Genomic DNA, 16,084 nt, shown 5'->3' on the forward strand with positions numbered 1-16,084 from the left:
TTTATTATTCACCTGTTACCGATAATCATACTTTGAAACAAACGTTGACATAAAATAAGTCTAGAATTTCCTCGTATTGTCAATAAATTATTAATAATAAATTCAGATTTTCAATAAATTGTTAATAACAAGATCGGTCACAGTTCAAAAAGAAATCATAGGGCAAGGGTTTCACTTGCCCTGCGAAATTCCTCCGTGTCAATGACTCTTTGTGCAGTCCTGTCCCATACACTTTCGACGATTATACTAATTCGAATTGTGTCTACTCGAACAGGCGATAATGTGCTACGTACCGCAGTGGCTGTGGAACATGTGGGAGGGCGGCTTGATCAACGCGTTGGTCATGGGTATGAATCACGGCCTCGATCAAGAGGAGAACATCCAGAAGAAAAAGTCCGCATTGATGGACTACGTAATGAGTCACATACAGGTGAGAGAAACAATAGTGTGTACAATAACAAATCGATTTGTTAAGTTGGTGGATATGAAACTCTCGATCGTTGATGTATAACGTTTGCCTCGTGTTTACGTCAACCCTGTTAACTACGTCCTTGTGATCTTTTCCGACCCAATAACGTTTTTATTTGTTTTTTATTTTGTGTCTTGAAATCCAGGTTTATATGAGCCATTTATTTTGAAAATGCCTTAAGTCCACTAAAAGAAGACAGAAAGAAAAAACTGTTAAAAAATAAAAAGATAATATGGAATTAAACTAAACGATTCGTATAATTATTCATATATCATATACAGTGGGCTGAGTGAAATATTACTGACAGAGAATTAGTGTTGACTAAGAAAACCACAGTAGAAAGAGTCTGGTGGGCAAATGAATTATGGGCATTTAATATGGGTGCTCCAATTGCACCAGGGTTCTTCTGGTTGGATCCGTTTTGAGGTCGAAATGGAAAGTGTTTCGTTACAATGTTGACGTTAAAAGCGAGAAGTATTGAAAGTATAATATGCCCTCAATAACTGTACGGCCTTCGACTCCGTCCGCGTGCAGATAGACGAGCCGATCAGAGGTGTGTCAAAATTCATTGGTTAGCAGATTGTCCCAATTACGGCCAACGCTAAGGGTGAAAAGTATTGAAAGTGATTGACGGGCTATCAGAGCGAGTGAGACGTGAGCACGATCTTGTCGATCTGTGAGAAACATTTATATTTTAACCCTTTGCACTCGATTTGTTTTCAATGTTGTTAGCTATAAACTTATATTTATTTTTAAGGAAATGAATTAAAGTAATTTATAGCGGTAGAATTCAATGTTTTATATTTATTTTATTTATTATTATTATTATTATAAGATTTTATAGTGCTAAAAATAAAGTATAATAAATTTTTATTGTCATCTCCAGCATGACATACAAGTGCAAAGGGTTAAAGTATGAATTACGGAACTACAGTATCTTCAACTGTTCGATGTCGAACGCCTTATTTCTTTACAAATACCATACCTGAACGAATGCAAATATTTACTTACCTTACTGTCACTGCGTCGATATAATCTGAGATAAAATATACTTGTCTAACGCAGGCCAAATGCATCTATAATATATTCTAACGAAGAGTTAAAGCAAAACGAAGAAGAGTTACATGTTTAACTGAAAAAATAAGTACTTGATCCGTTGAAGGAATTAGTATCATTTTGATTTTAAAATGACGTGTATACTCGTCGAACGCAGTTAACTAGTTAAGTTATCTAAATTCAATAACCGTTATAACTCTGCGGTTGCATTAACTTACACAAAATATTTTCTATTCAATACACGTCTGCTGACATCAAGAGGATAGTGCGTTCATATCTTATTTCCCACGTGTTCTACTGTCCACAGATGTGGACCCTGGAACAAGCCATTTTTGGTTTGAAGTTCGTTTATTAGTCACGAGAAGGCGATTAGTTGCTGGTTGTTTTAAGTAGTAGTAGAAATATCAGATTGCTTATTCGATAGGTTGTCCGGTTTAAAAGATTTAATGAAATTGAAAGTAAGAGACATAGCTCGATATATTTCAAGCATTTCTTTCGGGTAACGTGACTATAAAGAACAATGAAACGATTTTGCAATCATTTTCTTCGATGGAAACTATCTTCATTGACAAAACTCCTTTGTTAACGCTATAACTCTGAAAATATTGTATTTAGAACTATTTTGCTGTTTTCCACTATCTGTTTTTCATCGTTAAAAGAATTAGTATCATTGCAATCTTTACGATTACTTGTATACTCGTTAAACACAGTTAAACGGTTAAGTAATTTCTTCCAAAAATGTGCGGACATCTCATCAATTGAGAAAATTCGAGAAACATATTACGAGAATCTGTTTCGCCGCAACAGAGTTAGCGTAACTGATGAAGTTCATCCTGAAGATTGGTCCCTATTCAAACATCGGTATTCGAAACAACGATTTCATATCCACCAACCAAACATTACACGCCGCGATGCGACAAAGATTGAGTCAGAAGAAACGAGGGAAAGGAGTTAGGGAGATAGAACGAGACGGCCGGGTTTAGATTCAATTTGCCTTCATTGAGACCAATTCGTGCCAATTCACCCACTGCTTCTTCTTTCAGAGTCACAACATGTACGCGTACCGATACTTCGCCTGTGAAGCCCTCTGCCTGTTCAATATCTTTTTTCAAATGTACCTGATGAATCGGTTCTTCGACGGCGAGTTCCTTAGCTACGGACTGCGCGTGCTACAATTCTCTGATGTGCCGCAGGAGGAACGCGTGGACCCCATGGTCTATGTGTTCCCCCGTGTGACCAAGTGCATCTTCCACAAGTATGGTGCCTCGGGAACGATACAGAAACACGACTCCCTCTGCGTGCTGCCGTTGAACATCGTCAACGAGAAGACCTATATCTTTATCTGGTTTTGGTTTACTATCCTCTCCGTGATGCTGTTGGGCCTGATGGTCTACAGAGCTGCCATCATTTTTGCGCCGGCCATTAGACCCCGGCTGCTTCATCTGTCATCGCGACTCTTGTCCATCGAGACCTGCCACAGCATTAGCAAGAAGATCCAACTCGGCGATTGGTGGATCCTCTACGTACTGTCCTCTAACATAGACTCGCTGATCTATAGGGACTTCTTGCAGGAGCTTACTAAGAAAATGAGCGATGTGCAGTCAGTCTCCGCTTAATTGAGCGAGGATTCATGACTGCTAAGCGAAAGACAACGACAGTTCTTTACGTGACTGACCGCGCTCCCCTCTTACTCCCTTCTTTTCTCTTTTTCTCTTTGAATCTCATTCAATTTTGTTATCTTTCTTTTCCTTCCTTCCTTCCTTCCTTCCTTCCTTCCTTCCTTCCTTCCTTCTTTTCCCTTTTATCCTTTTTCCCACTCCTTCCCTCTCATTCGTCGAGAACACGAGGAGAGTATCGATAGAATCTATGTCCTCGTTAGAAAGCCATCACGTAATTCTGTAACGATTTGCACCGAGTATTTCTCATATTCAGCTGAGTTTAAAGAGAACGATCGCTGCGCACGACTGATAGAGATCGTTACAGACACGCGATGACGCTCTAACGCCGCGCAACCAACCACTTTAGGATCTCCGTATGCGTGCCCCGAGGCTGCGTGTGTGAGCGTGAGTAGTTGTGTAAACCGTAATCGCTTCAACGGTTTTAACAAGAATCGTTTCACTCTCGATTAGTGTTCGTCCCCCAAAGTAAAACTACGTTTATTTCGAGAACTAATTGCTCAAAACAAACCGACGGATGCGTTTTATCGTACCGCCACGTTCGACACGCCGACATAGGAATTCTCGATCGAGCGGATGTTAGAGTAGAATCACCTTTTATTGTGCAACATTCTTTTACCGTGATATCATTGAGCGACACCTAATGCGACTTGCATCGATTGTAATGCGTCCCATTACGAGAAATTCTATTTTCATATACATTCCTATCTAGCGTATTCGAATGATTTCAGGGAGGATGGTTCCATCCCGAAATGGACTACAATAATTTTCTTACGGTAACGATTATCTAGGTTTCTTATCACTTCTTCGATTGCACTGTGTCTTTATAGTAGGTGGGCAAGATATAGTGAACTTATAAAACTGATCACCTGTAGAACAATTCTTAAATAATACGGTGAAATGTAACACGGTATTCATTTTAAGATCACTGAAATTTTTAAATTCGAATTTGTGTTGAGGCTTTTCTTTGGACCGCGGAGGAGCTTTGCGTTCTTCGCCTTTCGAATTTCACCGAAGAAACTCATCCGAACGTACGGTCGTCTAAAGAAGATTTTATGATTTTTCTATATTTTGACCATCAACCATAAATGTGAATGAGATCCTACGTGATTACAGGTAACTGTTCATCTCGTAATATTTTGTACTGATTATTTTACCCACTTGTGTTCTATCGACGAGAAAATGGTGTCGAAAAGTCTGTTTAATAGAATACTTTGAGCAAGCGTATAGAAGACTTCTGCTATCTTTGGACCAATGTTCACTGCGTTCACATAATGTCAATTATGCAACTTGCTGTTCACTCATTACTTCATTACCAAGATCTATGCATGAGTTCCTACTGGTCATACTCACCAATTTACTGATTCTGTAGTCTCGTTTCACTTATTCAGACATTGGTTTCATGTCAATCGTGCCCTGATTTGATAATGTGAAACGTAGTTCTTTTTAGAAGAAAGTTAGCATGTGGCCTTCACTTGATTAAGATTTTTTTTAGGTTATATTGCGTGAGCTGGCCAGCATCAATGTTTCTGATCCATGTGTCCAAATTTTGGGTGCACTTTGAGATCATTGGCAGTGACTGTTTGATTTAATTCTCCCGTGCTCAGCTTGGCAGCTAGCCATTGTTTGATATTGAGTATATTTTAACTGCTAATCAATAATATCAACACTGACGCATATCCCATCATTAACCATTTATGTTTTGAATTATGTCACTTTTATGTTTTATTGCTTCCTTTATTCTAGATATATCAAGATTGTTTAAATAATCCATAGGTTAAGTATACATGTTTTTACGATTATTAGAGTATAAATACATATAATGGTTAAATTAAATTATATAAAAAGGTCTAAGCATATTTTATTCGCAGTAATATAAAGTATATTCAGGACATAAAGGGTTAAATTGTATGGAGACAATTTGTTATTGGTGATACATCCTCTCTCAAGCACAATCATTTTTTTTTCATGAAAACTTGTAAAGTGGAAGCCATATGTACAGCCAGAGTGTGAAAATTCAGCAGACTGTGTAGCTTTTATCGCAATGGCTATTATTAGGATGCAAATACTTTTGTTTCTTTTTTAAAAATCTTATTCCGTCCTTTCAGTGATTTGTTGATTACACTGGAAAACATATCTGAGTTGATTTAAGTTAGTTTCATACAAATGGATTTTATTCTGTTTTTCTCTTAAAAAGTCTAAAGCGTAACTGTCTTATAGAAATCTACTGATTTCTTGGAATTATAGTGAATTGTAGTAAAGTAATGTTATTCTTCTCTCGAATTAATGAATTTGGATTTGAATACCTTTAATCTTTAGTGGCAAGAAGATTGTGATTATAATGAAATTGTTAATCCTTAATAGTTTTAATCCTAAGCCAATTACGTGAATTGCAATATAAAAGTGCACTATATCTAAATTCTTCACAAGGAATTTAACTTTTCCTGTAAACGAATGATACGGTGTTGTCGTAACAGTAGGATAGTTCTGTTACTCACTAAAGAGTAACCTGCAATCTGACATATTTATATCATCTTCGAAATTTTATAAATAATCTGTTACAATTTGAGGCAGGCTTTAAATCAGTAGTTTTCAGCACTCAAGTATTGAACTTTAAGGAAAATATAGTACTCTTAAACAAATGCGGACATACCAGTTGTGAAAATAACAATCATATTCTTTCTATGGCTCATGTACTCATTTTGATCCACTCAGTCGAATGTAAAGTAACACATGTATGGATTTGTTTTTAAGACATCAGATACAATTTGGTCGAATACCTCTCTAACGTTTCATCTTGTGAGCCAATAGAAAATAACTGACTCGTATCGCCATGACAATGGAATTCGAATCTCTAACTATTTTTGACTCTATGATAGCCATTGCGGCTTACGAACCCCTAAATCATAGTAAATCCATAGTTATCTTGCATGACTCGGCATTTTAATTTGAATGCTGACTGTTTGTCAAAAACCGTCTCGAGATTCCTAGCACTGATCTATTTTCCAGATGTCCTAACGAGCATTAAGGTTTTTTTCAAGACGTAACATGTCTTGTGTCTTGTGTTTGACGAATGTGATATTAGTTCTAGCTGTACTCTGGTGGAAATGGTTATGACTATTTTCTAATGAATTTCTTTCGGTATTCGATGCTTTGTTATGTTTTTATGGGGTTTCATCGTGGGCTTGACTTGATGGCAACTGATCAGAACTTCGAGTAGATTATCGAGTGATATCGATCCGCAGCTATTGTTTAAATCCATTGATACTGAACTGCAAAAATGCAATGTTCTCCTCTTCGTTACTGACATAGGAACCTTAGTGTGGTACATTACACTCGTCCCTCCATTTACGCGGAGTATCCGTTTCACGCGGATTCCTTTTACGCGAATAAAAATCGCGTAAACAGAATCTGTCAGTAAAAAAAAATGCCATGGGGGTCATCGATAACTTCCAACCGAATCGAATTACTATAGTTCACTCAATTAAGCGATGATTACTTAAAAACATTTCTGTATTATAAATAACACTATCTAATGCGGTTACATTCAGCTAGATCAACGCTCTATAATAATAACGCAATTCAATTACATGATTTAGTATTATATTTTGTTTATTTTATGCATTTTGCTCTATGAAATCGTATGGCATTCAACGTGTTATCAGAAAAAAATGATAATAATAACATTTCAGAAAGCAAAAATAAATTTTATTCGGTGTCGCTAAATACAGGTCGCGTAAATTGATGTACGCGTAAATAATGTTGAAATCTAAAAAAGAGACTTGCATACAAAAAGTGCCGCGTAAATGGAGGAACGGGTGTATCGGTCATCAAATACTATGCAGAGATGGAAAGAAGTTCGTGAGACAGCACGAAGCAACAAGGGTTTTTTATTATGTACTTTGTCTACTCTCACTGTCACGTAGTCAGATTAGTATATATGCGTGACCTTATTGACAAATAACATATTAGTGCCAAAAATCTATGTGAAAAGGAACGTGCTTCCTACTTCCTTACTTGGTCAGCTGCACTTACATTTTTTCTACGTGATGTCTTCCCATCTCTAAATAATTATTTTGAGCGTGGAAAATGGAAAATGAAAGAACTTCCATTTGTGTTCTTTCATGATCGTCATATACATGAAGATTTTTTTTGTTGCAACACAGAATTACTAAAAATTGTGATTGAAATTTGATAAGAAAACACATATCTTATCGTAGAAATATATTTCCTTCATTCGTAGAAATACACTTCCCCAAAAAGCGGTACACCTGTTTTGTAGAATAAAAGACAGCAGTCTACGCGTTCCCATTACGTCAATTATACCTATGCTTATTGCATGTAACAGTTAACAGGATAATACAAGCAACAAACTGTATTTGTATTATATACGTGACATTTGTTGGAAATTAAAAATGGGTAAAAACCGAGCCAAATCATTCAGCGATTACGTTTTTTTTTGAATGATAAAACGCTACAAACAGTGAACTGCAGAGATTGACACTGGCTTGTTCAGTTTGGCCATTGATTTCTTTATTGAAAGAACGTTGTAACTAGTAAACGAACAAACGTCGGTATATAGTTTGATATACCTACTTTAGCTCATTCTTTTTTTTTTTTTTTGTTAACGTTTAATTGTAGCAAAATATAAAAGCTTTGCGGCAGTCGATGCTTCCCGACCGATTACTGTCGTTTCGGTCGCAATCTTGCTGTGTTAGCGCCGATATTCCTGCCATGCAATGCTTTCGAGGTTTATAGATTTTTCTTTTATTGATAGTAAGTAGCCGAGAAGGTGATGACAGATATTCCGATGTTATGCTTTTCCTTTGGTATTATAATAATAGTATTTAAAAAATAAAAGTATACAACAAAATAGGACGGAATTCTTGATTTTGATTTTGGAAAGTGGTAGTTATTCAACTGAATCCTGATTTAACTTTGAGAGGTTTCTAGATAGAGTTCATCTAATTTGACCTTGTTTCTCCGAATATTACCACTGGTAAAAAGCATTTGATCGAACGAGTTAATCGTCCTTAATAAAAATTAGTTGCTCCGTGGATGTAAAAAAACATTTCCACCAAATGTTGAAGACTAGAAAGAAAAGGTTATTTGTGTTTAAGTAAACGATTAGAATAAAAATATATATTCTTGTTTATTTGTAAAATTCGAAATGAGAAGATGAAACAGTAATTGAAGGAAGCGTTCAATCTTCTCCAAATGTTAAAGTTATTCATCATTCTTAGTATTAGATTGCGGATTTTATGCATTTGTATCATATTTCAATGTGTAAAGACACAATAAAAGAAAGACTTCAGTAAAGTATAATAGAGTTCTGCTGTTATTTGTAACCAAGATAAATCCTTAACCCCTTGCCTTACAATGACGTGTGAGATTTGTGGTGAAGATATTAAATAGAATTTAACAAACATAAATATTACTCAATTACTTTGAATTACAATTAGATATTGTTCTTCTGTTATCGATGATTAGGGCAGACGTAGACATAGAATATGCATAGAATTTTTCTCTTTTCCCAATGAAAAATTTAGGCAAATTATATGAAGTCTGGCAATGTTTCTACTGTTTTATTAATATGTAATTTGTTTATATAAATTTGTTTTAGGCGTATTTTACCAAACTGATGTATACTTATGGGCTGCAAATGGACTTACACCACTTTCAAAATTAGACAATTGTAAAAATCGTTTAATTTCAATTTTGAAAAATCAAATATAACTTAAAATATACTATTCATAATCAAAGTGTGTTAAATTGTTAAATGACTGCATAAAACAATATCTAAAAAATGGTACCTAATACTAGAGTGCCATTTTTCGAAAATATATTTATAATAAAAATATGTCAAATTGTTAAATGACTTACGTTATACAATAATATCTAAAAAATGGTACCTAATATTAGAGTGTCATTTTTCGAAAATGTGTTAAATTTTTTAATGACTACGTTATACAATAATATCTAAAAAATGGTACCTGGAAGTTCCTCCAGAGGTTATATTGTTAAAGAACAAAGTTCACACTACAAGCAACATAGAATTATCTAAACAATATTATGCATAAAGTAAAACACACGTCAATTCGATGTGCGAAATGTACGAAAAATCAAATATAACTTAAAATATACTTCATATTAATCCAATTTTGTTTAAAAATATCGAGTATTTAATGCATGTGGCTCTGCATGTGGCAGTGTTTCGAAATATGCACGATGCACCGGAGGTATATAAAGTAATAACTGCTTGATGTCTTTATATTTTTCATAAGTAATAGGCCTGGCATCTTGGTACAAAGGCGCCAGGGCGATTTTTTCAAATTTTACCGGTCTTCCAGGACGTGTAGGTAATAAATTTATAGTTTTAAATTCTTTGTCCTTCATCGATGTTTTATAGAAAATAGTGTATGGTGCACTTTTTAGAAGCCTCATCCAATATATTTGCAACCAATTTACCTGTTCTCTATTAGTGTCTTTTCTTATCTGTTTTTCAATCGCATTTTGAAGATTTTTTATTGAAACGAAATTCTCTCGTTTCGTTTCATGTAAAATGAATTTATCATGTTTTCTACATTGTGTTATTACATCATAATAATTATAATAATCTGCTGAGCCACCTACCTCTGTCAATTGGACAATATATATAAATATATATATATTTCAAATAAAAATCGCTTGTTTTCTAAAAGGAAAAACGTCATTGTAATCGATTTTTTAAATATTACATCTAATGATATCATTCTCAGTATTAAATTTGACATAAAAAACTATTAAACAAAGTACGATCTACAATGGATGTTTACTGGAAGTATTTTTACATTAACACTAATACTACTGAATATACTCGAATATTCGTTATAGTTCCAGTAAACTTGATTAGTTTTTAAAAACATTTCATAATAAAATTTATACCGACCATCTTGACTGATTCGATAGTTTCAGTGTTAATCATCGTAATAATATTACTCGTATATGTGTATGCACATATTAAACAGCCAACTATTTAAATCGGAACGATCGTGAATAGCTTTCTTATAACTATGATGAAAATTTATAAAACAATTAAACATTATATATACATATAAGAAGTGACCGGGGTTCAGGTCTATACAGCGCGTAGTCACGGCCCTGCATAGCTGTGGCCGGTGAGCGATGGCCGTGTGGCGCGAAAGTTCCATTCGCGGACATTTTCTTACCCTGTCCCAAAGAAAAACCGATGTCACGCTTCCCACGAGGGAGTTCCTCTTCAGAAATGTCTGCAGAATCCAATGGTGCACAGCAAATTCGTGCTGGCCAACCCACTTTTCGTAGAAATGTAACAGAAGTGCATACAAAGTACGCGCATCTACCTTTTTTTAAACTTTGATCACTGTTTACAAACATTTAATGATAGGCAAAATTCAACATTTTTATAGCTACGTGATCAGGCAAGTCTTCTTTATTTTTTGCGATAAATTTTAACTGCCTATCGTTTTTAGTTTTCACGTAACACTTGGTTTTCTGAAAAATTCGACCGTTTTTACAAAATCCCAGTTTTTTCGAAAACTGGACCTGACCCAGCAATTTGGTTTTCGGATTCGTATTTAGGGTAAGGAACTCTATAAGAATTAAATAGTGGCTATTGGAAAAACTAACATAGGTCAAAATTTGTTCCAGAGTGTTATTAGTGATGAAGTTGTTGTATCAATCACAGTTGAAAAATAGATCATAGAGCAAAGGATTAGGAGGAAAACACAATGAAAAATTACTACCATCTATTTGCATCGATATAATTTAAGTTAATGTTTTTTGTTAGTTGTACATACATGAAAATGTATCAGTTGATATGGAAGATGGAAATATTGTTTTAAGACCAGTTAAACTTATATTCTCTTTTATTATATATTTTAACTTGCGTCATGAAAAAGAATTGTCTTGAAAATAGTCTTTTCTCTAACGTTACTCTGGTCCAGCCTTTAAAAAATGTGGTCAAGGTTCGAGTTGACCGCGCCGAGTTTGTGAGTGTCTCCTAACGGTAATAGTTTACGACGGTATTGTTTCGCGAGTAATCGGTAGAACACCAGTATGAAGATTGGTTTTACCTCGTGCGTTGACTGTGGACCAATATTCTTAACACTAGGTTTACGGAACCCGTCAATTTGACGCATATTGAATTTTACAAACACTATATAGTAAATGTTTATGTCGGTTTTGATTAATGCGATTACACCAGTATGTATCTCAATTGTTTATGTTTAAACCTCTAATTTCCAAAATCTGAATGAACGAACATGAATTTTTTTAAGAGCAGTAGAATCAAGCGTACTATAAATGTCCATAAACCTAGTGTTAAATACCAAATAGCAAAAAACGAATACTATGGGTGAAATTTACACGTGATCAATTAAAAAAATAAATGAGAATGTTCAAAAGTTATTGTCTCATTCTGAAAACAATTGTCGCCATCACGGTGTGAAAACCTTATAATATCCTAGATATGATATTCTAAATATCCTTATGAAAACATTAAATAAATTATTCTTAATATTTTTGCAAATTCATAATGTTCCATACATTTTACATGTTATACCAAATTTTTTATTAGATAATAAATGAAACTACCTATTACAATTTTTTTTAAATTGATTCTATATCCATACATTTTACGTATAAAAAGATTTCTCGTTAGTCCTGTACCTTTGCGTTTGGTTTCAAATTTTATACTTGGGGTGATATTAGATTTCTTAGAAATTATTTGAAGTAAGTAAATAAGTTACAGATCGAATTAAATAATAATTCTTGTCGTAGAAATTTGAATACAAATATGACCGTGTATTCCATCTAATGTTCTTCGTGCATGGTCTTTCTGAAAATAGCAGTGATAAACACTAAACATCAAATATAAGTGTATATACATAGAATAATAAATAATTTTTTGAGAACTTTCGGTGCAAAGAAAAATAGCTCTTATTTGAAGTTTGATAATTTGTGAATTCAACGCTCTCTCTCCAAGGTTTAATCATGATGACACTTAATAATGAGGTAACTGATAGAGAGACTCGACGAGATAAAAGATCAATCACACAGAGGCAAAAGAACAGGAGGCAGAACCTGACTTCTTTCACATTAGAGGGTAATAAAACTAAATGTACCGATCGAATGACACATTTATTTCGATGACAGTCTTTCCTGAAATTCCCTCTACTCGATGACGTGGCAACACGCTCGAGCGTGGGCGGGAAGTTAGTGATGGGCACCCAATTCTTCGAATCGTTCAATTTTCGAATAGTTCAATTTTTCTAATGATCTCCACAAATCCATTTATAATAAGAGACCGTTAGAACTATTTAAATACACGATTAAATAATCTTTAGGTGAAACAACTATTTCACATTTTGACTACCAAGTAAAAGCTGATCAAAATTCGCATACACCCAAAGCAATTGTCTTAATAAAGCAGAAACTAAAAAGTCAAAATTCTTCGTAACGACTACTCTACTGTCTTTCTTGTATCTCATATATCCAAGAGAATTCGATTCGACCGTTATCAAGAAAATGAATGTTTATATAAGTTTATAGAAAAAATGATGTCACTCGAATTCCGGTAACGTGGCAGTCAAAGTGTTAAAGATTTCGGACAAACGCATGTGTTCAGGAGAAAGAAATTAAAAGTGTGTTGAGGCCATCACTAGACAAAGCCAGTAGGCAGAATTGTGTTGTCATATCGATGCCAACGTAAGTTCGGGGGGAGGGAGGGATTTATAGAGGCAATGAGCGAGAAAGAGGGAAGGCGTGTGGGAGGGAAAAGGGTAAAATCTACAAAAATAAAATTGGACGGAACTAAAAGAAGATCAGAGAAATGTAACAGTCGTGGCGATCGTGTTTTGGCAATCGGTGGTCGTTCCTTTACGTGGATGGGTTTTCAGTTAGTTTTCGATGGAAATTCACGTTCGAAGTGTCAACGCTCGATCGGGAAAGGTTCCGAGTTATGTCTGCGTTATTTTTGTCCATTTTAAATCGCCGCATGATGTGAATTAGTGTAAACGGTTCGTCAAGATTAGAAATGACAGGTCTCGGAGGAAATCGGTGTTCGTCCATGTCGAAATTGTCGCGATCTTAATCGTTCGAGTATGAAGTTGATCATAGCTTCAAATGGAGTGTATTATGTAAACGGTAATGTGATCTCGTTCGATGGGATTCTCAGAAACAAGAAGAAAAACGAAGCGAAGATGATCGATGTTATCACAGGGTTTTATTGTTCCCTGCGTGTAAGTATTCTTCAACCGATTGCTGACGAACGTTCGAGTGTGGATTCTCGTTAATCAATGGGAAGATCAATTGAAACAAAATCGGCATCAAGTTATGCTTCGAATGGTTTTTAGTGATATCACTAAACAGTGCATTTTTGAAGAGAAAGATTCACTTTATTTATTTTGTCTGATTATATTTGACGTTGCATGTTTCGTTCGTGTTTAGTTCAGTTACATCGCGTTTTACTTCTTCAAAATATCTGCGAGTATTTAATTTACCAATATTTTATTGATTTTGGGATAGTACTGAATTCAAATTAAACACCGACTCCTATCAATTTTGTGTGGCTCATATTGATCAATATTCTTTATCAACATTAAGATGTAGCAAATGAATAGTGACATTTTATGGGTTATACAATAAATATAATAACAAATAAATTATATGTTTTATATTAATCATTCAATCAATCATCAATTAATGGAAACGCGTATCTGTAAGAACGTTGTTGATAAAAATAAGTTCACCAGTTTTAAGAGTGTGTAAATAAAATTTCTGAAGAATATGATTAGGAAATAGTAGGAAACTACTAAATAAATAGTATCCAGTAAAAAAGTTTGAAAAAAAAGTAGATCTTCTTATCTACGTACGTGTGAGTAATTTATTAATGGAAAAAAGCTCTGATAATTACGATTTGTAGTTTTCCTAGCAATCAAAAAACCAGCAATATTTGTCAATATCATTCTTCAAGCGTAATTAATTTCATAGCTTCACTTACGACCGCGTTATATCGTCTTTACGAACTTCCATTGCACGGTTTTCGAAAAATCGTTCGAAGAAGCTAAGAATCTTGTTGACCATTAATGAGAATCCAACTCAATTCGAATGAAAAGAAAAGAAAGGAATACGCAAGACAGGAATGAATAGAACTTATCGTGGTTTCTCAGGTGTCCAGAGTAAGAAACGATGGTATCATCTTCCGGCTGCACGCATTGACAACGGTTTTGATACTGATGTTCTCCTTAATTATCAGCAGCAAACAGGTCGTTGGCAATCCGATAGAATGTGTCCACACAAGGTATCATTAAAAATTAACTTTATGCGAATGAAACTCGCTGTCATTATGGCAAATATATAATTTCATCATTTCAAGTAATCTACACATCTAGTTCTCAATTCATTTTATTTAGCACGTTTTCGTTTGAATTGAGTCCAAGAAATTATTGTTGAATAATAATATTAAAATAATAATGTTAAACCAGTAGAACCTCGACTATACGAAAGTTATTCAGAACCAAGCCTCCGACGACATATGTCGAGATCATTCAAATCGGACAGGAATCGCTAATGCAAATAATTACTACAAAAATAAACGTCAAATTCATCTGACAAGAAAACATCCCTCAAAGTTCAGGGTTGAAAGTATATTTTTTACATCTCTGAAACTAAAGCGTGTAGAAAGGAAATCTAAATTGTTCATTTCGAAGCGAACAATGTAAAAAAATAATTTCTTTTTTATATCCTCTAGTTTCAGAGATATTGTGAAAAACATACTGTCAACCCTCAACTTTGCGGGGTGTTATCACCCGTTCAAAGTGGACGTTGACCGACAAGAAAAAATACTTGTAAAATATTTTATTGAGAACTATGTTTCAAATAAATTTCATCGGCGTGTACTGGTTGAAAAGGTTTCCTTGTGAGTTTATAGCCATGAGAATTGTTTGGAAACCGTGGCTATCAATTAAAAAAATGCAGTTTAGAGAAAAACGTGTTCAAAGTTTTGCGTTATCTTCTCGACTTCCTTCCTTTTCGAATAGTACTACAATATTTTAAAAGCACATTTCTAAATTTATATAAAAGTAATTTTCTACCTTCGACGTATAGAAAAAATCGTCATTGTTAACTTATCACACTAGAATATCTCATTAATTTAAAGGAGGTAAATAATGCGTTAACGTACAATCGGCTTATATTTCATCCACCTGTGAAGAGAAAATGGCGACGATTCAAGAATTCGTATCCGAGAGTATGTACTCTGTTCGTTATCTACGCGGATGTCGAGTGTTTACTCGAGGACGTTGCACCGGAAGATCAAGGCCGCAGCAGTGGACAGCCGTATCAACATTATCGTTCCTCCAGTCCACGGTTTCCATGTCTAATACGTACGCTGCACGCACGATGAATCCTTATCTCATTGTCAGTATCGTTCCTATCGTCACGATTCGCGATGCAAGGAATAGGTTCGAATCGCGAGCGAACTGTGTGAAATATTGTTGGATGAAGATGGTATTCGAACGACGATTCCATTTTGGGATTAACAAGCTTTCGAAAATAACTGTTCGAAACTGTTATACAGTGGGGCCCCGAATTACGTCCTCCCGATCTATATCGCTTTCACGTAAGGCGGTAGTCAATTATTTTTAACTAATATTTCTCACTCTACGTGTTTAGTTTTAACTGAATCAGTCTGAAACTTGAGTAAAGAATTCGTCGTGCAATAGCTTCGTTTCATAACGTTTTTGTGGGTAAATAATTCCAGATTATATAGTTTATACACAGTTTAAGAACTTATAGAAATATATTTACAGTGAATATAAGTGTACAAGTGCAATTAATCGAGAATTAAGATCATTATTTACAT

General features: G+C 34.7%; 1 protein-coding gene across 1 annotated transcript in view; it reads left to right on the forward strand.

Annotated features, from left to right (window-relative positions):
* The window catches only part of ogre (optic ganglion reduced), an 18,862-nt gene extending 10,336 nt beyond the window's left edge, over nt 1-8,526 (forward strand). Inside the window, exons 3-4 of the mRNA XM_031973026.2 lie at nt 275-430; nt 2,569-8,526. Of these exons, the coding sequence (XP_031828886.1) occupies nt 275-430; nt 2,569-3,141 (729 nt within the window). The 3' untranslated portion in view covers nt 3,142-8,526. The remainder of the gene's footprint in view (nt 1-274; nt 431-2,568) is intronic.
* Nucleotides 8,527-16,084: the final 7,558 nt, after the last annotated feature.

Source organism: Nomia melanderi, chromosome 4 (genome assembly GCF_051020985.1).
Source record: "Nomia melanderi isolate GNS246 chromosome 4, iyNomMela1, whole genome shotgun sequence".
In the NCBI taxonomy this organism is placed as follows: domain Eukaryota; kingdom Metazoa; phylum Arthropoda; class Insecta; order Hymenoptera; family Halictidae; genus Nomia; species Nomia melanderi.